The 25,683-nt window shown below is 37.9% G+C and overlaps 2 protein-coding genes across 2 annotated transcripts; one reads left to right on the top strand and one right to left on the bottom strand.

The window, feature by feature from the left end:
* The first annotated feature begins 9,334 nt into the window (after positions 1-9,334).
* LOC147074659 (uncharacterized) lies at positions 9,335-24,987 on the top strand. The gene is made up of 7 exons (XM_085943813.1): positions 9,335-9,535; positions 10,952-11,135; positions 13,016-13,206; positions 19,316-19,525; positions 19,715-20,005; positions 20,250-20,469; positions 22,080-24,987. The coding sequence occupies exons 1-7, from the start codon at positions 9,379-9,381 to the stop codon at positions 24,304-24,306; spliced, it is 3,480 nt and encodes a 1,159-aa protein (XP_085799939.1). The 5' UTR covers positions 9,335-9,378; the 3' UTR covers positions 24,307-24,987.
* LOC147074660 (carbohydrate sulfotransferase 11-like) lies at positions 15,192-17,624 on the bottom strand. Its single transcript, XM_085943908.1, has 4 exons — positions 17,335-17,624; positions 16,374-16,492; positions 16,096-16,273; positions 15,192-15,725 (listed from the first exon to the last, which is right to left on the bottom strand). The coding sequence occupies exons 1-4, from the start codon at positions 17,497-17,499 to the stop codon at positions 15,192-15,194; spliced, it is 996 nt and encodes a 331-aa protein (XP_085800034.1). The 5' UTR covers positions 17,500-17,624.
* Positions 24,988-25,683: the final 696 nt, after the last annotated feature.

The following is a 25,683-nucleotide window of genomic DNA, read 5'->3' as shown; positions in this document are numbered from 1 at the left end:
AGCTCATGATGGTTTGAGACACCCGCTGCTCGCTCGTTTCCCGCATTGGCGCCCGTCCATTTAGTGCGGACATCTCTATGCGCGCAGTATGGGAAGAGCCCGCCGCATGTACGATCTTGTCTGCGCCAAGCTACACTCGCCAAAACAACACGCGCGAACACCCGTCCCCGCGCATTGTCTACGGACATGTCGAGACGTGTTCATACATTTGAGTTGCCCGCACGGCCGCCACCCTGCGCCCGCCAAACCACTACGTCCGAGCACTAAGGATTCGGAAGTCTCACCGCGGCCACGGATTCCAATTTCGTACTAACCACAAAGTCTTAACACAGAAATTATTTTTGAAAGTACATATTTATTTTTGTCAACTTCTTGATTATGGCGTCGAATATTACGCCTATCTCTCTCTTCTTCTTGGTCGTGCACTCATGACTGAGGATCGTGACCACATTTAAATTTCGCCATCCTTTGAGCGACCAAGACTTTCCATTCTCCTCGATCTTCCGCTTCTCTCAGGGCAGAATGGATGGTGCCCCCAGTCAGCTCTTTCACTTGGTCGCTCTCTGGTCTTCCTCTGTTTCGCCTTCCCTGGAGGCTACCCAAAACTACCAGTCTCTCCAGGTTGTCCGGTCCGCGCCTGACAATATGTCCAAAAAACTGCAGAATTCTTCTCAGACATATCGTCGAGAGCCGTTCCTTTATCTTCAGTCTCTGGATGATTGACTGGTTCGTCCTGTGCTCCGTCCAAGAAATGCGAAGCATTCGGCGCCAACACCACATCTCAAAGGCATCAATTGCCTTCCGTTATCTTGCCTTCAGGGTCCACGACTCGACTCCGTATAGAAATATCGAGAACACTAATGTTTACACAAGCATCATTTTTGTGGCAATCGAAATTCCCCGATCCTTCCATATAGTGGTAAGGCGTGTCATTGAATTTTTTACAATCTGTGTGCACCTTCTTATTTCCGCTTCGCATCCGCCCTTTCCACTGATGGTCGATCCAAGATATACAAACTCGTCGACTGTTTCGAGGTTTTGGAGTGTATTTGGTGTTGGTAGAAGGTTGGCCCGATCAACAACCTTTAATTTGGTCTTATTCCTATTAATAAGGAGGCCATATTTGCGACTCTCTTCCTCTACCCGGTGTAGCAGCTCTGTGAGTTCTCTTTCATCAGCAGCGATTAGTGTGGTATCATCTGCGAATCTTAAGTTGTTTATTTTCTGGCCACCAATTGTTATTCCGCCTTGCCAATGATCTAGGGCTCTTCGCATTATATGCTCTCCATATATATTCAATAACTGGGGAGATAAAACACATCCCTGACGAACTCCCTTCTCGGTTTGGAAACTCTCAGAAAACGCACTATTTACTCTTACCTTCGTGTGGCTATTGTTATAAAAGTTTTTGATGAAACAGGTAAGGTGTGATGGAACTCCCATTTCCAGAAGTACCTTCCACATACAGTTCCATCTTACGCAGTCAAATGCCTTCTGATAGTCAATAAAGCATAACATCAAAGGGGTATTAAACTCTCTGCATTTTTCAATTAGTTGTCTGATGTTTAGAATTTGCTCTCGAGTTCCCTTGCCCATAACAAAACCTGTTTGTTCCTTGGTCATTTGTCGGTCGATGAAATGCTTCAGACGTCTGCTGGAATAAGTGAGATTGTTCGATAGTTTTCATATTTACGTGAGGAACCTTTTTTGTGCAGGGGGATCAAAATTGACTCTGTCCAGTCCTTCGGCCATACACCACTTTTCCAGATCATGTTGCATAATTGATGTATGATTCATTTTCCCTCATCATTGACCTTTTTTAAGGCTTCTGCAGATATGCCATCGCCACCTGGTGACTTGTGGGTTTTTAGTCTCTTTATCGCCTCTATCACTTCACTAAAAAGTATTTCAGGTTCTTGCTTATCGATACGTACGTCAACCACCTCATCATCCTCTTCTGTATCTCTGTATAGGGCTTCACAATATGTTTTCCACCTTGCCGTGACCCTATCCAACTCCATAAGTAGTGTGCCGTCCTCTTCCTCGAGGGTCCAGTTCATTTTCTTGAAATCTCCTGTGATTTCTTTCACTTTTTGGAAAAGATCGCGAGTTTCTACTCTGACAGCATGGGTTTCGATGTCTTCACACTTATTTCTGAGGAAAAGATTCTTGTCCCGCCGACAGAGTCGCTGAACAACTCTGTTTTGTTCAGAGTACCTTGCATGTTGTATAGCTGAATTAAGTCCCTTATTTCTAAGACCGACTCTTATTTGTATGGCCTCCCATGTTTCATCAGATATCCAGATCTTGTGACGTTTCGGATGTCCCTTACTGTTATTGAGTTTCTGGACTTCCTCCATCGCGCATAAGGTGGCTTCCTTCAACTTATTCCATGTTGTTTCGACATTGTCGCTGGGGTTTACGTATAGTGATGCCATTTTACGATTCACCTCCTCGCTAAATTGCGATGTCGTAGTATCGTTAAATATAAACGGTCGACATTACGAAAAGACGAAACATTGTTTAGTCTTTTTCAGCTTTAGTCTCATATTGGCAACAAGAAGTTGGTGATCGCTACCGCAGTCTGCACCTGGGTAGGTTTGTACATTAACACTGATGACCGCCATCTTTTATTTATTTTTATGAAATCAATCTGGTTTCTATAGCGATCACCAGGTGAGATCCATGTATATAATCTCCTAGGGTGATGTTGGAACCATGTATTCATGATTGCAAGATCCTGCTCTACGCAGTCCTGCCAAAAATCTTCCCCTCTTGCGTTGCGATTGTCATGTCCAAATTTACCGATAAACTCTCTGAGATGATTGTCGTTCATGGTATTACCGACTTTGGCGTTCATATCGCCTTGAACAACGGTGATCTCTCTTTTGGGTATTTCTTGGATTGTGCTTCTTAGCTCCTTGAAAAATTCTTCGTTATCCTCGTCTGTTGATGCAGCTGTAGGCGCATATACTTGTATAATGTTCAGCAAACATGGCTGGGCGTTGAGCTTTATTGTTATTATCCTGTAACTGATCGAATTGTATCCAATGACACTATCTCGGAGAGTTCTTGGTACAATAAAAGCTACTCCGTTTCGACTTTAGTTTTGTCCTGAACAATATACCATGTTGCCAAGTTCAGTCTCGAAATGTCCGGATCCTTTCCAATGTGTTTCGCTTAAACCAATTATATTTACGTTGTATCTCTGCATCTCTTTTTCGATGATTGCGAGCTTTCCGGGGTATTGTTCAAGTCCTCTTACGTTCCATGTACCTATTTTCTTTGGGATCTTCGTGACCGATTTACCAGTATCTGATTTCCCACACGTTGCCTGATAAATTACACCCGTGTGCCCAGTAACCAATTTCACACCACCCGGCCCGGACCCTGCGTGGCGCCGGGTGTCAGCCGGATCGCCTGACGTACTGTTACGATTTTGATGTTGCATTTCATGTGGTTTTCTTGGGATTTTAATGTGGTAGTTTCCCGTTGCCTTCCACATCGCAATATTGAAACCGTTCATAATTTTTCATTATCACCTTCAAGTGTCTGCTCTAAGGCTGTTCCGATCCCCTTGATCACCACTCTTAGTCATTAATGAAGAAATTGCTGCCTTCCTCCAGTGGATCCCTCTTAGTCTGGCTCCTCACCATAGACCTGTCTGGCTTACGCCTGGGTTACGCCTATATACACTGTCTAATTTTTCAACAATGTTTGATTTACGAAAAAGTTTTAATGTCACAGCATTTTTCAAGTTAGCCTCTCTGATAAATGTTTTAAATCTGAATAACCAGATTGAGCCCAAACACTTTCACCACCAAAAATTAAACAAGGAAAACAAAATAGTGTTTTTAAGGATACACTTGCAGTCAACCACGTTTTTTAGTAAACCATTCCGATTTAAATGTTATTTTTTTTTTATTTCACTAGTTTATACACAATAACTAAATCACTAGGTTGGTGAGGTCCTAATCGTTTCACTTCTAGCTTATCTTCAAATGTCAATGTAAGTACTGAACTTATATTTCAATAAATAATCCACCTCATTCATCATAGTACCTACCTAATAATATTATTTATCAAAATTATTTTACTAACGTGAGATGAAAACTATCTTGAAATAGTACTTCACAATACAAATAGAGAGTATGTATTAACAAATATAATTTAAAACTTATTTTAATAGATGGATGACCGTTGATCACTGACGTCTGACTGGCAAACTAAAACAACTTGTGACAGGATATGCCCCTATCGAGGTACCAAATCAGGCACTGCCTCCTGTTTTGGTATCGAGAAGACGAAATTAATTCACGTTTGGTCGCTTCATCCTGATACTACCGTGGAAGCATTGACTAGTTTTTTAAACGAAAGTGTAGCTGGCGTGAAAATATCGGTTCATAAACTTCTAACAAAGAAGGATAAGGAGAAGGAAGGAATTCCGGAGTCGGATGTAACCAAATTTATGATACCCGATATTTGGCCTGTTTACTCGGTCGTAAGCGAGTGACAGTGTAAACAGCCTTCTCGTAGTCCGAAACAGTGACGTCCAAATAATATTAATTCATTTCAGAAGCTAGATGTCTATTATCAAAACGTTCGGGGTCTTCGAACTAAGTCCGTTGATCTGCGAAATGCTGTTCTAGCAGCTGACTTTACAGTCATATGTCTGAGCGAAACTTGGCTCAACGACTCAATGTGTGATTCCGAGCTGTTTGATGAAAGATAAATCTGGTATTTCGTTGTGACCGTAGATTTGGACAGAGAGGTGGTGGCGTTCTCATTGCTGTACGCTCCGACCGAGTGGACAGTATATCTGTTGTTGACTGTCACTTTGCTGCAGTTATTGACGTCGTTATTATTCGATTACGGTGCAATGGGTCATTTTTCACTGTTTTTTGAGTGTATTTTCCACCGCGATCGTCTCATGATGCATATAATTCGTTCTTTTCATACTTTGAAAACTTGCCAGTTGATTATCTTATAACCATCATTGGTGATTTCAATTTGTATTCATCCTCGACAAATATCGATCTGGAGTTTGCTCATTTTTTGTCCTGTATGAATCTCAAGCAGTTTTCAGAGATTAGAAATGTGAAATCGCGAATTTTGGACTTAGTTTTGGCGGATTCAGATTGTTGTGTACCGGTACATGCCTGTGCAGACCCACTTATACCTGAAGATGCATATCACCCCGCGCTCTCAATAGATTTGCAATTAAATTCTTTACGGTTCACAAATAGTCGTATTCAACATCATAATGTTGGAAATGGAGACAGTGAATGTAGGTACTGAATCGAAGTTTATTAATAAAATTTGTGGAACTTCTTTAAGGGCGACCTATTGCATAATATGTATTACGAATTTCAGAACGTTGATTGGGAATTTTTATATTCGATTAGTGACGTCAATGCTGCAGTGAAGGTATTTTACCAATGTATATAATATAATGTATTTGACAAGTCATTCTTTATAAAAAAAATCATCAGGCTCTTCGCGCAGCTACCCAAAATGGTTCAATTTTGATTTAATTAAAAACATACGACTAAAGCACTTGCATCACAAAAAATGGAAGAAAGCGAAGTGTCTCAGCGATTATATTTTATTTTCTAATCTGCGCAGAAGTGTGCATCGGTGCTGCGTATAAGTCATACATTGATGGTATCGGGGGGAATTTAACATCAGATCCTAAATCATTTTGGAATCACGTTAGAAGTACGCGCGACTCTTCTGCACAATTATCATCTATGTCTCTGGAAGGGAATGTTTTGAGTGACTCCCAGTCCATTGCTAACGGTTTCGCTCAATATTTTATGTCTGTCTATTCTAAAGCTCCTTCGATATTGCCCACACCCCACCCGGATAGTATTTCATCTTCCTGGCCAGTACTAGATATTGGTCTTCTGGACGAGACTGACATGGTGTATGCTTTCTCTCGACTATATCCAAAATCCTCAATAGGTCCTGATGGTATCCCCCCTTGGATTTTAAAGGGCTGTCATAAGTTGTTAACTGACCCCCTACTATATTTATTTAATCTCAGCCTAAGTACTTCTGTCTTCCCAGATTGTTGGAGCCTAACCCGTATTCGTCCGTGCACAAAAAAGGCTCGCGCTCTGAAATAATAAATTTTCGCCCGGTGGCTGTTCTATCTGCACCAGCTTAATTATTTGAGTCCATTTTGCATAGGTATATTTATAAACATGTAGACGGTCAACTGACTGACGCTCAGCATGGATTTCGATCAGCTCGGTCAACAGTTACAAACCTTATGACGTATACTGAGTACATATCTCATTCGCTGAACGTAAATTGTCAAGTGGACGCAATTTATACAGATATTATGTCAAAGGCTTTTGATCGGGTAGATCATGATATTCTCATTAACAAATTAAGTGCAGTAGGTGGATCTATAATTTTTATCAACTTTTTCAAATCTTACTTTTTGCATCGCTGTCAATATGTGGAGTATGCAAGGTGTAGATCTGACGTCTTTCAAACTTATTCAGGTGTGCCCCAAGGATCAAATCTTGGCCCAATTATGTTTCTTATATTCATTAATGACATTGTCAATGTTATAAATGGAATCCAGTTTTTACTCTTTGCAGACGATTTAAAATTATATGCGTCAATTCACAGTGAATTGGATTGTCACATATTACAAAATAATCTCAATTCAATTGAAATTTGGGCGAAAAACAATTAACTCGAATTTAATACTGATAAATAATGTGTGTGTATTAGCTTTTCGAAATCAAGATCTCCAATTATTTTCAACTACAATATGTCAAATAGATTACTGAAGCGTCAATTATAAATTAAGGATCTTGGCATCTTGGCATTGACTCACGTACTTATATCATTTCGCTCGCACATCACTTCTACGGCATTGCGTGCGAGCAAGCTTCTAGGATTCGTCATGAGACAAGCCAAGTCATTCAAGAATCCAACTGTTTTACGTACACTCTATGTGTCGTTAGTACGGAGTATTTTTGAGTATGGCTCCATCATCTGGAGTCCTTATGAAGTTTCCTATAAGCTTGTTTTAGAGCGTGTTCAGAAAAAAATTCTTCGTCATCTCTATTTTAAAGTTTATAATTATTTTCCTTTTGACACCTTCTCAAACGAGTCTTTTCCGACTTCAAGACATGCTCGCCTTTCATTCTCTTGAAGCTCGTAGGCCACTTCTGCGCTTAAACCATTTTCCCCTGCTCTCACGTGGTATCATTTTCAATCCCGATATTCTAGAAAATTTAAATTTTTACGCAACCATCAATTACACGCGTGGTCGCAGCCATGACCTATTTTGGGTGAAAGCTGTTTCCTCATGTCAGGATCACCAGGCACCAATAGCGAGGGCTGTGCGGTTGTTCAATGCACTCCCTAGAGATGTAGATATTTTTGGCGATCCATTATATATTCTGTTTTTTAAATTCTATTTTATTGTTTAATTTGTACTTTTTGAATCATTGTTTTTTTTTTAATTTTATTTCTTTTGTATAAAACTATTTTTGCTTCCTTTTTTTTCTACACTTGTTTTTTCTGATTTTCCGAACTGATTACCTGTAATTTTTATTCTAAATGTCATGTTGTGAACGTCCTGAATTAATAATTTGTTATGTACTCATCGTGTCTTTTTCAAATAAATAAATAAATAATTAATATAATAATAATATGTACGTCAACTTTTACCTAGGTACTAACATTTATGCAGGAGTGGGTATTTTGAATCGCATCCCCGAACCACCACCAATACATGTAAAGCTAAACGTGTATATGACGTGCTTAATGTTCTACACAGTTATAGCGATAGAGAATTTTGAGAATCATAACTGACAATCGCATATAGCGTCTCATAATTGCTTTGCTTGCATCAATATTTGCTTTGATTTGAAAGGGTCCATCTCAGAAGGTCCCGGCCACAGGGAACTCGGAAATCAGTTCTCAGAAGTTCTGTGACCCGACATTACCGTTGTACGTACCTGCTATGTAGGTAGACTGAAGCATTAACAGGGTTGCGCCAAGAAACAAGAATCAAGAATGGGTAAACGGTACAAATAAAATATATAATTAATTTATACTTCACAAAGTCAATGTATTGTGGCAGGCATGTGTAACATGAATATTTTATTGAATAATAATTGAGAATGATGGGGGGGACCGTCTCCTCGGTGTCTTAAGGTAGAGCCGCCCCTGACTACCACACCCAGTCGCTTCAGCCATGGACCTCCTCACTATTCCGGGTACATTTCTTATGCTCAGACAACCATTGCTTTGATTCAAGCGGCGAACACCTCGCTTACAATAATTATAACCACCGGGATAATTTACAAGCTGCTGCAACTTGTCGCATCCACAAGTGGTTATCTAGCGTGCGTGGTCTCTTTAGTACCTACTTTTCACGTGTCAGCGCCACGCTGACCTGTATTTTTGACAAGCCACGAGCCACGGAACAAACGATTCCAACATCGGTAAACTCCAGATTATACAATATACTTACGTTAAGCTGCGCCAGATCGAGGGTCATATGAGTTTGTAGTCAAAACTCATAATATAACGCGCAGGGAAGATAAAATAGGTACTTATGCTAATAAACTCGGTAGGTACTATTTATTTGGTCCATCGGAAAAGACGAGAACGATTAAAAGCTTCCTTTATATGAATAAACCAAAATCAAGATTGCCATGGATTTTATACTGACACAGATGGAGCCAAGCTCTGGAGAAGGCTGCCCGACGGTCGTTATTTGGCTGGATGAGTCACAATCTTCAATCATGAGAACGCAACAAAAAATAAGGATAAAAATAATATTCTATTCACCAAAATATCTTATAATTTTTTGTTCCTGAGAGGGAACATAAAAGGAATCGTCCCGAAGACCCTTCCTCTGTGTGCGTGAAATGCGACATGCACGATTGCATGAGCATTGCAGAGCCTACTGCCAAATCCAAGCGTCCCAATGTTGTTAATCATAAATACAATTAATAATAAATAACTGTGGATGCGCTAGAATAACGAAGGGTTATGGGCTATCCCTCGTAATGTACACACAATAGGTTGCTCACATCAATAAAGCCTATGGTAGGTAGGTATATATTTTTTTTCACCATGTTCGACCCTAATACTAATAATTAGTATTAGGGTCGAACAGGGTGAAAAAAATTATATAAAATTGTATTGATGTTTGGAGTAATATTTTTGTGTGACCAAGTATACGTTGTAGAATGTTGCCAATAAAAATATTCGACAACGAACCATAGACAAAAAGTTCAGGTAAAAGAATGTTGAAAAGTGATGTTTAAAATAATTTAAAATTGTGGTAGTTGTTCGAACGAAATGAAGGTTCGCTAGATCCAAGATCCGGGAAGCGGAAAAATGGCCGAGGAGCGGCGGACGAGCCATAACAATGCCTTGAATTCTTCCAAAACTAGCAAAAGCGTATCAGAAACTAGTGATTATAGGACTTTTAGTAATTTTGATGTATTCTGTGTCTTTTTTTCGATGGGAACCTTTGTTGCCGACTTGACCACAGGTAAACTACTTCTATTGTTTATAACTTTTATTTGCAAGTAAACATTCACTTCAATTTGTACTAAACTCGTATTTACGTTGATATTACTTTATTCTGCTTATTATTATGAATAATGTTTTAACAAAATATATAGTTTTAGTTAGGTAGTTTCTCAATAAGTTCATCCAAACTTTTCCGCATTGTCAAAATTCTTAGTTTTTATTATCAAACGATCATTTCAACATTCATACTTTTAGTTTTGTTATCTTCCGTAGAAAGTCAATTATTAAAATCATTAATGGAAAAAATAGGTACTTTATCCATCTTAGGTTACTATTCATGAACTTAAGATCCCTATAAGTAAGCTTATTTATTCTTGGGTCTCTAACAAAATCTAGTACAATCAGAAATACCTACATTCTAACCATTCTGTTTCCTCTTGGTTTTACTAAAAAAAAAATATGACTTACGTATGTATAGCTGTTATATTATTATGGATGAGATCACAGAACACAACAGATAAATAAGATACAAAACCCAGTCGCCATAGACCAACATTTTGAACCCAACTTTAGTTTCCGACTTAAAGACTTTTCTCAAATATTGCCAATCTTGAATGAGTGTTTTGTTTACGTTAATGCATTTATGATGCAAACGTAACTATTGAAAATAAAATCTTTAACATGTATTATATTTCTACACACTCAAGAATTATACCTTCTTACAGCCACACTCAGAAGGTAACGTACATCCCTAATTTTTGTGTTCTCTGTATGAGATATAATGAATCGTTACATGCTATAGTATAAAACATTCCCAAACTTATTTCATATTTTTCTACTAATTGACTAAGTAGCTATATTTTTTTTTGTAATTTTTTTAAATTCTCCAATTCACAAATGTAATGTTGTATTTACTTTTAGATTTAAAGATGATTAATCACCTAGTAACCATTCTCTCATCTCAAGGGGAATAATACCTACTGACTTCCACATTTATCCACCTATTACTTCTTCTTGATGTTTCAATCGCCGACTCAATTTTTCTAGGTGTATTCCCCATACCCCGACACTCCACACTGAGTCTGGCTATAAACCTGCTGCAGGGCAGGTATAACTAAGGGTTTTCACTTATGAGTTATTGCGAGTTGTCGCATTCAAGTGGTTATCGAATACATGTGGCTAAACGGTCATGATTATTAGTATCATTAGTGTCCGTTTGTGTCATCCTCGTTATATTGTCTTTCAAACATGCCACTTCAGAATATTAAAGCAAGATAATAGCAAGTATACCGAATTATTGAAAAAGAAAAACAACATTGAAATTTTCCAGATGAGATTTCAACCCTGAAACCTACCTCTACATGCACAAAACCTCCGATCGTGGATGTGGATATAATGTGTCTCATGCTTAATATGGTTTTTTTTAAATTTTCAGATATTATATTGGCTGCAGAGTATTGGAGGAAAGGTCATTTGTATTGGTCATTGGGTACCCTTTTACTGATATTAATTCCCGCGATACTCATTCAGCTATTCTCCATGAGATGGCATCTGATGGATGAAGCGGTCTCAGTTTGGCATTGGATAAGTCACATCTGCTTGATCGGAGTGCTGCACAGGTAATTAATTTGATAAAATTTCCCTATGGGCGCCTCACTCATTTTTAACACTAGTTAGTAGTTTTTGATGGTGTTTCATCGCCATATATAGCACTAAGTTCAACGATGCACTGTTCCCGCGATAATCCATGTCGAAAGTTGTGAAAAATAATCGCACGTATATTTTCACGAGTTAATTCCATTTAAAAAACAAAAAACCTCCGTTTGTTAAAACGTTCTGAGTACTTTTGCTGTTAAAAATGTTATACTTCAAAATACAGAAGTCAAATTGCACCTAGCAACACCAGTGTTTGCCAATTCCCGAAATATAAACGGCTATGATACACCCCTGTTACAGGCGGGCTTCTCCCGGTGTAAAATAATCATTTAGTAGCTATAAGTCGAAACGTAACCCTGACCTCTAGAAACGGCTTCATAAAACATCTAATCTGATTCCTTGCTCAACCACGTAAGTATTTTTTATTCATAGGTAAAGGCCTTCGTCCGGTGTGTGAAAATCGCATATTGGGCGGAGGTGTAATTAAGATAAATTTAATTTAATTTAAAAAGTAAAAATGATGATGGATGAAAGAGATAATTTTAAGACTAAATATAAGGATTCAAAAATAATAAATTTTGCCGCACTTGCCGGCTACGTCGAAATATCTGCGCGCCTGCGCCGAGGTGGTCCTCGTGATTCGTCAAATCAAAATCATGCGATAAAATTTGGCCAATCACGAGAGTCCTTTTTGTAGAATGGCGTGGGTACGCGAAGTTTGAAAAAGAAAAAAAAAAAAGGTTAGTAAGCGTCCCTTTTCCAATAGGATAGGACCTGCGACTATAATCGTAAAAACCCAGATATAAATTTGTGAAACTAAAAATCATAAGAAAATATAAGACCACGTCACGAACACGAAAGACCGAGATTTATTTATACTCCAACCGTTTAATTTTTTTTTTTTGTGAATCCGGGGTTCGATGGACACCTGAGCTAGCCGCTGGAACCCCGGGTATCTCAGCTACCTATGTATATGGGACAATTTCACAGCTTTCAAAAGATGAGTGAGAAGGTCTGTTCAGTTCTCATCAAGACTTGACCATATAACATTAAATCAGAATAGAAACCGCGCACTCTTGTGCACCAACTAAGATCTTGGGAATTTGCTCCAGGGACACACAGCACAATATTGAAGGGTGCTTGATGTTCAGTTTAGTTTGTGTAGCGATAAGCTAGTTTATTTAGAAAACGGTTCAAAAGCAAAAATAATTTGGAACAATTCGAAAAATTTCGGTGTGATTAAACGTAACTATGATTGCCTCTGTTATTACTTCATTACCTTACTTTGAAAAGGTACTAATTGCACTTGACATGTTTTAAGCTATGAGCGTTTGAAATTTGGAATGGTCATATTTTGAATATAAAAAGACATGTAGATAGAACTCCGGCATACTGCTAATTCCCATATTTGACAATAGATGACTCTGAAATGAACGTAGATGATAGAATGTGGCTGTACACATTGGTTGAATACTTTAACCTTAACACATTGACTGCTGACTAGATAATTACTTTTTTATTAAGTACCACATTTAAATAGCATGTTAATTATATCGATTGGCCACCTAATCGTTACGCGCTAGGTGTGCCTTTAGCGTCCAATGTATTAAAACACAATGAGAGGTCACCTTTGAAAATACTATTCAGGCGCCCAAATACACTCCATGCCAGTTTGGTTCTGCGAGTAATCTTGTCATCTAATATCTATCACTGCTCGATGAAGGTCTCTCCTAGCTTCCTCCAGTCTTCTCGGTCCCTAGTTCTTCGTTGCCACGTAATTAAATAAAAATCAATATCTTTTTATTCAACGATATTGTATGAATATGTTTTTATTTATTAACAGGTATACAATTGTGTTGAAAACTGGATTTGAAGCGCGAGAATCGAAATCTCCACATGATTTCCAAAGATTGTTTCTTCAGCAAAGCGACATATGCATGCTGCACTTATTCGAGTCATTCCTCGAAGCGGCACCACAATTAGTTTTGCAGCTCTACATCATGGTGGTCGTCAAGGATTGGCATTACTTTACGGGTGAGTGACAATATCATCGCCGTTGAGGCAAAAATCACCATCAACAAAAACACGGTTTTGAATACATACGGAGTAGGGATTCCAATCCCGGGATCCCGAGCTATTTTTGATACCCATGAATCCCGGGATTGGTAAACATAATCCCGAAACTTTCGGAATTGATTTTTTTATCAATTTTTATGGAAAATAAAATAAAAACGAAAATATAACAGAAAAAATACTTTTATTATTTTTTCACATAAATTAATAAAAATAAGAAAGATTGGAAAAAACAATGCTTCGCACTTTTAACAAAGTAATTCCACCATGATCTCATACGTTTTACGGCAGTTTCATATTTGGCTGACTAATTAGATTTATGAAGCGGAAAGGCCATACACCATAATTTGCTAAATCTTGCTAACCCATTCATTAAGTCTTTACTATCTAAAACAGCAATCTCATATTAAATTAACATTATTATTTATATTACAATATTATTTAGCCCATTAAACTTATGTATTTCCAAGATGAACATACACAATATTAACAATAAATGTCTTAAATGGTATAAATTATACTAGATTTATTTTTGACCGATTTTATCAATGTTATTTGTAAATATAAAAATTTTATATTAACTATGGAAAAAATGCCAATCCCGGGACCAGTCCCGGGATCCCGGTATTGTCAAATTGTAATTCCGAAATCCCGGGATCAGAATTTTGGCTCGGGATTGGATTTCCTAATACGGAGTGAAGCAAGTCCCACTATATTCAGGCTGTCCAACGAAACTGAATTTAGATTGTAGTGCTAGTTATCGCTTATACTTCGAATGGAATATGGTTAACTGTTTGTAGAAAATGAACTAGAAATAAATAATAATTTGAATGAAATATCTAATTGAAAATTTTCATTTTTTGCGAACAGGTTACCAAAATGCATTCGTATTTACACAATAACTAGCTGATCTCTCATCTTCCCTGAAGGCTGCCCAAATTCACCAGTCTGTAGATTCTCCGTATTCTCGTATTTTAGACATGTTGTCGACACCTGTTTCCTTTATTTGATGAATCTCTGAACAATTGATGGGTTTCTCTCTGTGCTATTTCATGACATATAAACACGAATCCTGGGTCTGGCAAGTACACATATTGTTTTTCAATTTTTGTATGATTCAGAGTAATTATCTAATAAGTTGAGCAAGTGGCTAACATCCATTTCTCGTAAAAACAAATCTGTTAATACAAACCTTCACTCTGTAGATGCCCATATGATCTTATTAGGATTGGACATGGTCAAAAAAAAAACAAAAACTAAACTGCCTACTACTTATGATTATAAATATTGTGATTTTTTAAAATTAATACCATGTCTTTCCGCTAGAAGAATTGATATTGACTGTTAACACTATTACAACAATGGTGCACTCAAGGATCGATGGTCTCTATCAACATTGCTTGATGTTCTGATTTTAAAGCAAAATTGTTCCGCGCGACAGCTAAGTTCACTATTATTCAACAAATACAAATAAGATGTGTAGGTTAAGACAAAAGAATGCGATGGATGCCATGATGCAGTGATGCACACGTGCGCCGTGTCGGTACTTGGTGCTGAATTTTCTATTGGTGTGATTGCAAAAAATTCGAAAGAGTTCGCTGCACAGAAATAGTATCAGTTAAAGTTATTCCCAGAAAAAGACTCATGTGCTGAATTTTTCCAATATAGCAGAAAGAAACTCTTCAGGGAGTAAAATCTTCAGCCAGGTACAGCCGAGTGTCGGAAAAAATTATTGCTTAATATTATTATTTTGAAAGTTAAAGAGTTTTGTAGTGTCATTTATGATTGATATTATAAAAATAAACATTAGAAATGTTGAACTATGTGTTTTTTAGGTTGTCCCGATTTTTTTTATTTCACATGGTAAAAATTCCGATTTGGTAAAAAAATTATCTGGCAACCCTGATATCTATAGAAGTATCATTCAATAAAAACATAAGTATATTTTAATCATTTATTGCCATTGAATAATGTTCATTAGGAGAATAGTCAAAGAGATCAAAATCTTTTTTATAAATCTTAAATAATGCCTCCAGCATTTTTCTGGAAATTTTTGAAAAATATTCCCTGGTTATCTTCTCATCTGTGGTTCCGAGAGGATTGGTATTTTCTCTCATACTGTTTGTAATAATTTCATCTATCGATTTTACATTCAGCAATTTTACAAAGTATCTCATGTCTCTTTCGAACGTTTCCATCTTTATTATGGTGTCGTACTGCACCCAGCACGGAGCGCATTCCATGTAGTACGGCCTCCAGTGTTCATCGAATCCTCGCTCGGTGAGGATGTACTTGAGGAACTCTTCAAACGTCGGGACGGCTCTATCGTTCGTTTCTTTTCGGTACCATTTTAAAATATGAGAACTGAATTTCTTTTGGTAATAGGCCTTGTCGATGCTTTCTATTTTGTCTCTGAATGCGGACAGAAGACGCTCGAAGGGGTGCCTCACTATCAGGAACCTTCTCGATTGACTGAGAGACTAAAAAAAACGAAAACACATAAATCGACCAGCATTTTCTCGATATTGAAGAAATTGGTTTTAAAATTTTGAGTTTATTTCAATGGCATATATTTACAGGTGTTGTGAAACTGTGTCTATGTAACATACTTCAATCTTTCTTTTTGTCTGTTTTTTTATATGTAAGTTGAAGGTTTGATGAACTAGCAGCTTTCAATTTTTTTTAAATTATATCCTTCTATATTTGGGGAGTCTTATTTCCAATAACCATAATATGTCAACGATCAAAATATAACATATTAAGCCTTATGTAATTTCACACAATATAATAATTTTAATGATCTATAACAGGGGTCGTTAACAGGGTAAAAAAATATTCTGTATCATTTACCTCAAACATGGGGGCTGCTCCCAAATATGGAAAGGCTTTCCTCGCCAGTTTGCTGACTTGGACATGTTCGTTTGGTAGTTGTACGTCGGAGTTTAACTCTCCTCCAATAATTGCAAACGTCCTCATCCACACCGTGGAACCGGCCTTGCACACGGGGCACCATGCTATTTTGTTTTTTCTGGAAACAACATAAATTTTATTTTTATAACTCACATTATTTAAAAAAAAAACAACAACAGTAGTATGTATCTCATTTAATTGTTTAGGTAATAATCCACCTGTCTACAATAAGCCTCCTCATTATGTCATAGAAATGGATGTTTCTTTCTATTTTTGTGTCGTTACACAATGACATCACTCTTTCAGTCCGCGCTTTCATGATCTTGAATTCATCCGTCTAGAAATAATATAAACTTTCAAAATATATATATGTGAAATTGATTTAATCGTAATATGAAGGGCATTAAATATTGCTTCAATTCAATTATTATAACTTTGCAAAATTCCCTAATACATAATTAATTACAAAAAAACCCCATACTGTTGTAATATCAATTTATGAAACATTTTTGGCAATAAATTTTTAGGTTGCAAACATGTTTGTGACAATTCATTAATGGTAGACTTTCAAAATTTCATAATTTAAAATTTGTAATATAGTGAAACCCCGATTCTACGGTTTTCAAGGGACCCTAAAAAAACGATAAATGCGGGATATATAAAAAAAATATCGTTTTTCGACGTCTTGAATTATTTTCAGTTTCTCAGCTAGAGTTCTAGTTTTCTTGATGGGGGGGCATTTTAGTTGCGACTTATAAAAATTTATGATACGTGATGCGAGGCAAGCCTAAGCGTCGACCGACCTGTGCAAACAAAGCGATGCGACTGAAAGGTCTGTATGTATCATAAACAATTCTACGAAAGCGAAATGATAAATATTCAACAAAAACGGTCAATAGGGATCATATTTGTGACGGGATCATAATATTTAGACGATAGATCGAGGAAAACGATAAATCGGGGAATGGTTAATGCGGGATTATTTAACATTGTTCTTATGGGTATTTGGCGGGACTTTAAAAAATGAACGATCCGTGCGGGAAAACGATTTTTGCGAGAATGGTAGATCGGGGTTCCACTGTACATAATATCAATAATTTAACTTTTGCAACTTATTGTCAAGAAATTTTAAAATTAAATGTGATTAATTATTTTTATGTCAAGTAAACATTTTCTCACTTCACTTAAACTTATTGAATTATTATTATTCACTGTACGCGTTGTATTTCGCAACATAATCGCAGGACTAATATATAGATCAATATACATTCCTATGTATAAAACCAATCCTACAAATAATACAATCAGTATTAAATATTTCGTTTTAGAAATTTTCGTTGACATCGTCTTGTCGAAATATATGGACGTTTAGTTGATACGTTCACATTACAAACTAAACTGTGATGCTATTGACCGCGTGAGAGTGAGAAATTGTAACCTTCTCATGTCTGTTGGGGTTAAATCTGTCCAAATTCTTTTTATATTGGAAGGTTAAAGTAAAGTAAAGGTAAATTACCATGTTCAACTTGCGGGTCCTACATACACAGAGAGGAGGTTATTTATATTAACGGATATTATTTTTACGAGGAATGATTATTAGCCATTCGCCCGACCCACCGAGTCCTTGTCCTGGATTATATACATATTTATTGAAAAAACAAAATACATTTTTTATGTTCACCCACAATAGCGAACCTGCGATACATGGTTTCTACAAATGGCTAATTAAATTAGCTATAGATTATTTGTCAGGTCTGCACTGACATAAAACTGCCTTACATTAGTGTCACAAACTTAAAATACGATTTTGTTATACAATAAACTGTTATTAATTAGATGAAGATTTATTTGAACATGTAAATAACAGTGCGTAAATGATAACCAAAGTAATACGTCGACAGAGATAATTCATTTTTCTAGTCACCAATTCAACTATACTAAAAACATTCTGGTAACCATCTATTGATGTAATGTATGTGATTGTAATACAATAAGTGTGTAATTCTCCCATTATTATGAAAATATATTGTCTTTGGATTAAATTAATTAAATATTTTAATTCAAATTTTTACTATTATGAAACAAGTCGCTGATAAAATTCAACCATTTATCAAATTAGATGAAAAGTACACATTCTGTGTTGAAGAATTTTTGTTTTTGGAATAAATTTCAGTTTATCATATTTTGTAAAAAAGCAGCATAGCATTTATGTACAAATGTACCGAATCATGTTACACTAGTGTTAATTCCCTGCGCATGTTCCGTTAACCGTAAATCATGTTATAAGATGGTACCGTAAAATAGGTCGTCAATTGATTGTATCAACAAATGTTTTGTGGCTACTTGATAACTACTGTTTACACAGATGCCTTACAATGTGACCAGAAGTTTTTTTTTTTTTTTTGCTTTTACTATTAGGAATGCTGTATAATAATTTTTAATATTTTTCAATATCTTAAATGAGTGACATCGGACATGGTCAAAAGAAGAAAAAATGAGTGATAACCAAACGATTATGGATTTGATGAAACAACTGTTAAGCGAAGTAAAGTACTTAGTTGGTTTTAGACATTTTGTCGATATTAGTATGTGATAAATGGGGTGAGAATTACGAATATATACGAAAAAGCAAGGACATGGTTATTAATAATTCAAAAAAAAAAAAATGGGGTGAAAATATATTAGGAACAAACACACTAATAATAATAATTTTAAAGAAATAATGCGTTTTATAAATCTGTGTGCTGAATGAAAAGGGAGATAGGTATTAAAAATGAAAAAATGAATAAAGAATGTTACATTCCAAAATCTTCAAATTATTCATTGAATAAAAAGAATTGTTTACTAAATTAATATTATATCCAGACATGAGCTAGAAATCAATGTTAGTATAATATATTCCTAGTACCTTGATTCAAACCACAAAAGCCTGAAAATTTGAGAAGCGCTTTAGTTGTATGACTATTAATTAATATCGTCATAATTAGGTATGGTGCATATGGCCTAATTGGTAAAGTACATTGGCCGGAATATGATGGATGCAGGTTTTCGAGTCCTGTCCGGTACAATATTTTTTCTTTTTTTTAAGTTTTTTTCTAATATTTAGGTATGTTTTTGAGGTGTTTTCAAATTGACCAACTTAAAAGTTTGTATTTTGCAGGGGTATCAGCAGTTGCATCATTATGTTCGTTGTCGTGGGCGGTGGTGGCGTACGTGAGAGCGTTACGCAGATCACGAGCGGACAAAGAACGAGCACGTGGCGCGGCCCTGGTCCTGCAAGCCTTATACCGCAGTGCTCTGTTGGCCGCGAGACTCTCTGCCCTTTTGCTTTTTGCTGTCGGCTTCAAGCATTGGATATTCGCTCTGCTCGGTTGGTCTCTCATACACTGATATTCAGCCAATATTATAAAATTTATGTAATTTCAGACAATATGTATTCCATCTATATTCTATAACTTAACTAATTAATTGAAATGGAATTTACATGGTAGAACTCTATTATAATGGGCTCAATACCATTATATGGGAATATTTGAATTGAAAAAAATGTTTGTTGCAGGTGTCCATTGGATTGCTATGACCGTGTGGGTGATTCAACAAAAGACCGATTTCTGTCCATCCCAACCGGAAGAAGTATTCTATAACTGCGTTGTGGGAGTGATTTACTGCTTCTGCTTCTTCAACCTGCGGGAGGGGCAAGCCAGATATCGGATGATAGCTTTTTATGTTGTCATGGTGACACAGAATATTTCCTGTTTCGTCCTATTTTTGTTTTTCTCTCAACTCGGAGTCATGAGACACGAACTGCTCATCATCGCGGCTTCCATTATTGTTGGCGGAACTGCTATTGGTAAATATCTTTCATTTGTACGCTTTTTTATGTTTTAAATATGTTTAATGCCCGTATTAGTAATGGCAAAGCTTCTGACTTGTGATCGCTGGTTAGCGAATTAACATGTGTGTGATGCAAAGCAAGATCGCAATGGGCTGAGCAAATAATGGCTAATAACCATTACTTGAAAAAAGCCAGCTGACATAACCTCCACCCTATGGCAATTTTTTGCATATTAATAAATTTGTATGTGTTGTTTTAGGTCTTGTCAGTATGCTGGTGTATTATCGATGGTTCCATCCGTCGGGTCCCATAAAATGGTGGCCTTACAAAGAGGAGTCTTCCACCGATATTGAAGAAAGTAATGCGGACAAGTCGCAACCCGCCCGCGGTAGAGATGATGTAAAAGGATGTCCGTCTGCCAACACCTCGCTTAGGTCTCTGAAGACATCTTGGCAAGATACGTCTGATTGCACGGTGAAGTGAGTTTACTACGCGTATGATAATATGTTGATTATTTTGTTTCTGTCATTTAATTTTGCATGGCAATGTTCAGTTACAGAACAGTAACGATTAATTGCAAAACTATCAAATATATTATATTAAATGTGTGATGTAAAGCTAGGGTTTCTTAAGAAAACGGTGGCGTTATGTAGCGGCCGTAATGTTTACATCTCTGGTTATCATTCTTACAGCCGTTTTCTTACGTCCACCGCACATCACGTCATGTTAGGCGTAAAACCCACTTAAAGCAGCGAGTGGGGCACTCGCACAAAATTTCACAAGTGGCGCGTAAATCATCGAAAATACAATGTAATCAAATATGCCAGAGCACACTGGATTTGCGACGCATTGTGCCCGCCCGCCCCATGATTCACCGTTGTTTGGCTTCTCAGCGGGACGAATTAACGAAAATACAACGTAGCCCATTCATTGAACACGGCAAGCAAAATCACGCTCTGGAAGCGTCGTCGATAGACGGGCGAGTAGGCATTATTTAATAACAGTGAACTCATTGTTTAGTTGCTGCGTGTCCGATATTTCGATGGTAGAATGATGTCATCGTGAATATTAATTACAAGCCCCGAGAAATTTAATAATATTTTTATTGCTTTGTTATGAGAGACGCTGATAATAATAATTATTTTGTGCTTTTTGTGCCCCTTATTACATAGGTGAAGGGTAATGCGCTGGTGGGAGGGGGCCTACTTCGTAGTGAGCGCACCGAGCTCCGCTTTGGTGGGCTTTATGCCTTACGGCCGCTACATAATGGCACCGATTTCTTAGGAAACCCTAGCTTGGGGGTATCTGTTCCGTTTCCGTTATTCCAATTTTAAAATTCATTATTCCGAAAATCTGATACACATTTTATGCAAGCTTTAAAAAAAATAGAACATTACATCTAATGCCACTTAGAAACAAACTAATTTTATTTGACAATTTATTCTCTATATGTCAGAATGTGTCATTTTTACAACCTATTTTTGTCTATTGATTGAATTTATATAACTAACCAGCACCATCTGCAATTTGTCTTCTTAGTTCAATGAAAATAAATACATATGACTGACAAAGTTTAATGTGCACTATTTATGTCAGATCTTAACAGCCCACCTCCACCCTTCGCCGCTGACATATTACATGTCTTGCCTACGCATTAATTTTGGACAATGTCGAAATATATGTAGATAACTTTTGTATCCAAAGTGTAGGCAATAAATACTATTCTTAAAGATGAGCTAATTATGTGACATCCATGCGTGTAGGCAGGTCATGTGTTGCTTACGGGTAGCCAATAATGGAACAAATGCAAATGGTGTTTTGCACATACCTTTAGAAGCCAAATAGAAATTATATAATTTAGCAGATAATAAATTTGTATTAAATTTATTATCTGCTGTAAGAGCATTTAGAGTCTACTTAGGGGCCACACGCTGTACATATATATTTTATAATTTATGCCTATATACTATAATATAATAATATGACAGATCATGCGGTGATACTGTGCAAAAAGTTTTAAGGTTTCGCTGAACAGAATCACCGGATTAGATTCATCTCTAATTTCTGCTAACTCATTGGCGTCTTACAGATTCGAGGGTTCCCCTGCAGAGCGCTGTCCGCCGACCGAAATGGAATGTACAGACAAGAAACTTCTTCTGGACCACTTCATCGCCCGAGCCGGCAGCCCTGCCTTTGCCTCTGTACCTGCTGATGTCACCGGAATAGAATTCTACTCTGTTGCCAACTCTCCTGAAGCTGACGTAAGAAATCGATCTGCCGAAAATGCTCCCGACGACTCCTTCCGAATCGAAAGTGACACCTTAAAGAGGCATAGGAACAACAATTCGGCCGCCGAAGATTCGATTCGACGCATGAAAAACAAGAGGAGGGGGATATGCTCCCCGACAGAGTTGGGTCTCAGGCTCTCCAAGTCACCAGATGGTGACCTCTGTCGCGATGATGAGAATGGAGCGGTAACCCCCTCACCTGAGAGAAGAAATTTAGATTTGAGGAGTCGGCCAGAGGAAGCAAATCCCAGACGGGACTCCCCACGGGCAGAGGGAGAGGCGAGGACCGCATCAGACTCCAGATCAGCTGGCGACCCCTCAGAGGGCAAAACTTCCTCTGGGTCGGCGGACCTGGAGCTGGATGTGAGCTTTAGCGATGCGGATAGTCTCCACATCGACGACTTTAACGAAAATATCGTGCAGAAGCTCTGCCTTAGCACCCTTAAAAGCATCAAGAACGGGCGAAGGGATGCCGACATCCGCAATATTCAAAAGATAGCCCTTGAGATCCTGCGGAATTTACGCGATAGTGGGGGCATCGCCGAATCAGAGGCGGGGTCAGCATGCGGGCGTGATCTCGACACGCCCAGTGAGGCGCTCTCTGCCCATGATTACGAGAATGTCTGCGCCGTCAACATAGCCCGAGAGGCATGGGGTCTACGCTCGTGGAGGGCGTGTCCTGATATGGGTGGATCTCCGCTTCCTGCCCCACCGCCGCTGCCTGCGCGGCGCCCGGCTCCCCCGCGGATTGTGCCCATCATTGCTGGGCCTCCACCGAGACCTCCCCCCGTTGACTCCCTCCGCTTCCGGGAAAGCCCAGGCGAAAGCGCTCATTTTTATTCTGCGAACGGAAATACGAGGCTCCGATCCCCCCCACTCCCCCTAGAGTCTGTTCCGGAAGAGGCTGATGAGGCCACAGAGGGGGATCCGGCCCGCCGGATCAGGCGTCGCGACTCAGAGAGTGCCCTTGTGGCCACTATCGACGAGATCCGCCATGATACCCCGGCTGATTCCCCTCGCAACGTCTACCGTCGGCCACCGTGGGACTCCCCTTTGACCGCGGTTGACCGCTCTCTGCCTACAGGCCGCGATCTTCGAAGACGGCTCTGGAGAGACACAGCCCCTCAGACTGACATTCGCTTGGATGATTCTCCTGTCGACTTTGTCAGAGAGATGGTCGAAATTGCTTGTCCCGAGACGATTGTCGATTTGCGGACCAAAAATTTCATCATTCCTGTAAAGGACGAGCCCGTCGAGGGTCCTGCACATTTAGAAAATAAGCTAAAATTTGACCGAGTCAACGATAAAAATTGGAATGAAGTTCCAAAAGTGCAATACCGCAAGAGAATCTCGGAACGTCCTCCCGCACCTTTGAATATATCATCTGATGGAAACGTCTTCAGCTGCGATATCTCCAAGGACCTCGCTTACGAGGAAGTGATGTGTCTATCCGAACTTCATGGTGACGTGCCTCCGATGCTCCAGAGAAACCCTGGTCTGACGGCAACCGTCGCAAAAGATGGATGCGCAGCTAACCTCACTTCGTCTCTTCAATCTTTAATAGAGAGAGATGAACGTGGTAAAATTGCGGTGTCGAAGGAGCCTGATACGGGCCGCCTCGCCAGCAAGAGAGCCGACGGCCGACCCCGGAGGAAATTCTCCCTCTTGCGGGAGAGATTCGAACCCAAATCCAAACATTCTGACCAAGAGAAACTCTTCCAGAGCATGGAGAGCGTCAGATCCGTCTCCAGCGATGCTTCGGGTCGTAATTATTTGAAAAATGACAACCTGCCTGTTTCTCCCGATGTTCAACCCAAAATCATTGACGACAAAGAGAACCTCACCCCTCCGGAAAAGTTGTCGGGGTGCGAGCGATTTGGGCGGGGGGCGGTCACGCTCTCGTTGGTTCCGTGCGACGTTCCCCGGCGCATCGAAAACCCTAGCATCAATCTGAAAGAAAAGCGGACCATGTTTCTGAAACAAGTTTTGAGTCCGCCTAAAATGAGCGGCCGCAATAGAAAGCCGTAAGGCGCTCTCCTCTTCATTCTTTCAATATTAAAACTGTGATTCTCTCGCCGCATCAAATGTTATTGCATACTGCAGCGTGTAAATTTTAGTTAGGGATAATGAATTTTACAGTAATTGTTTTAAAAGACGTTAGCAAATTAAATGTTATATATTTTATAGACTTATATTGTCAGTGTTTTATATACAAGAGCATTGAGTGTACTATAAATAAGCTTGAGTTACAAAGTGTAACTATTAACAATATCTTATAGAAATTTTTTAGAATGACGATGGAATCTTACATACATATGTAGTAAGAAATAATATGCCAAAACAATTTTTCAATTCAATTAACATTTGGCACACATTTACAATATATTATTATATATGTACTACTTATATAATAATATGTATGAAAGTATTAGCACATTCATCTTACACCTAGTTAGTACCTATGTGATAACTAGACATTATTTTATATCTAAAAGTTTATAAAGGAATTTTTTCTTATAATTATTGTCTCTAGCGCTAGCCTTTCACTGGTTCTATGTGATTGGTTCATGATTATAATGTAAGGTTTCATCGGTTTTTTTTACGAAATGACAAGCATAATGCAATAAAATTATTGAAACAATATTATTATCATATAATATTTTCCAGGTTTTAAAATGAAATAATTGTAGATATTATAATAATGTTATTATTGCCTATAAAACAATTTATGCAACAAATAAATTCCATATAAAACATTTTTTTTATTGACTTTTTTATGTACTTATTATCAAATTGAATTGTGTAAAACTTAAAAAGACGATGTCATATTCCACGAAAATCAAAGTGAGCTGCTTCATAACGATTTACAGAAAACTTAATAAGGTTGTGATTTTCATTCAGGTACATACAATGAATGATGAAGTGTGATAATTATTATGATTTTGGACTCCAATCGAGGAGATAAATAAAAACTTAATACTAATTTATTAAAATTGAGACTATATTATGTAAAAATGAACTATGAAGCATCAACTTAATACAGGGTTGGCGAACTTTTTTACGTGCACGTGCCGAAATTTCCCAAATATTATTTTTTGACTGTTTGATGTGCCGAGCAGTTTTTTGAGTAATTCGGGCAAGAAAAAAATTAAAAAATAGTTATAAGAATTCTATAAAAAAAGTTCAAAAATTATAAGTAAATGAGTTCTTGAGTATAATACCTACTTAGTTTGGTTCTTTATGCACAAATTGACGCCAAAATTGCTCGGATCAGATTAGGCATCCTTCGCTACAGTGGTCTCAAGCATTGTATAATGATTGTAAATCAATCAAAATCAGAGGTTCGCGACATGTCTTCCCTCGCCGCCTGTTCGAGGTCAGTGCTATAATTTTATTATGTGTGAT

Source organism: Rhyacophila brunnea, unplaced genomic scaffold, assembly GCF_057557595.1.
Source record: "Rhyacophila brunnea isolate RB1 unplaced genomic scaffold, BYU_Rbru_1.0 scaffold_16, whole genome shotgun sequence".
Taxonomy (NCBI): Eukaryota; Metazoa; Arthropoda; class Insecta; order Trichoptera; family Rhyacophilidae; genus Rhyacophila; species Rhyacophila brunnea.
This window is presented reverse-complemented; position numbering and strand designations above follow the sequence as displayed.

Excerpts from the sequence above, each read along its gene's own strand:
- LOC147074659 (XM_085943813.1), top strand. The coding sequence starts at position 9,379 with ATGGCCGAGGAGCGGCGGACGAGCCATAACAATGCCTTGAATTCTTCC. Across the intron at positions 19,526-19,714 it reads TTGGATATTCGCTCTGCTCG|GTGTCCATTGGATTGCTATG; the intron begins GTTGGTCTCTCA and ends TGTTTGTTGCAG. Across the intron at positions 20,006-20,249 it reads TGTTGGCGGAACTGCTATTG|GTCTTGTCAGTATGCTGGTG; the intron begins GTAAATATCTTT and ends GTGTTGTTTTAG.
- LOC147074660 (XM_085943908.1), bottom strand. The coding sequence starts at position 17,499 with ATGTCAACGAAAATTTCTAAAACGAAATATTTAATACTGATTGTATTA. Across the intron at positions 16,493-17,334 it reads ATTCAATAAGTTTAAGTGAA|ACGGATGAATTCAAGATCAT; the intron begins GTGAGAAAATGT and ends TATTATTTCTAG. Across the intron at positions 16,274-16,373 it reads AGGAGGCTTATTGTAGACAG|AAAAAACAAAATAGCATGGT; the intron begins GTGGATTATTAC and ends TGTTGTTTCCAG.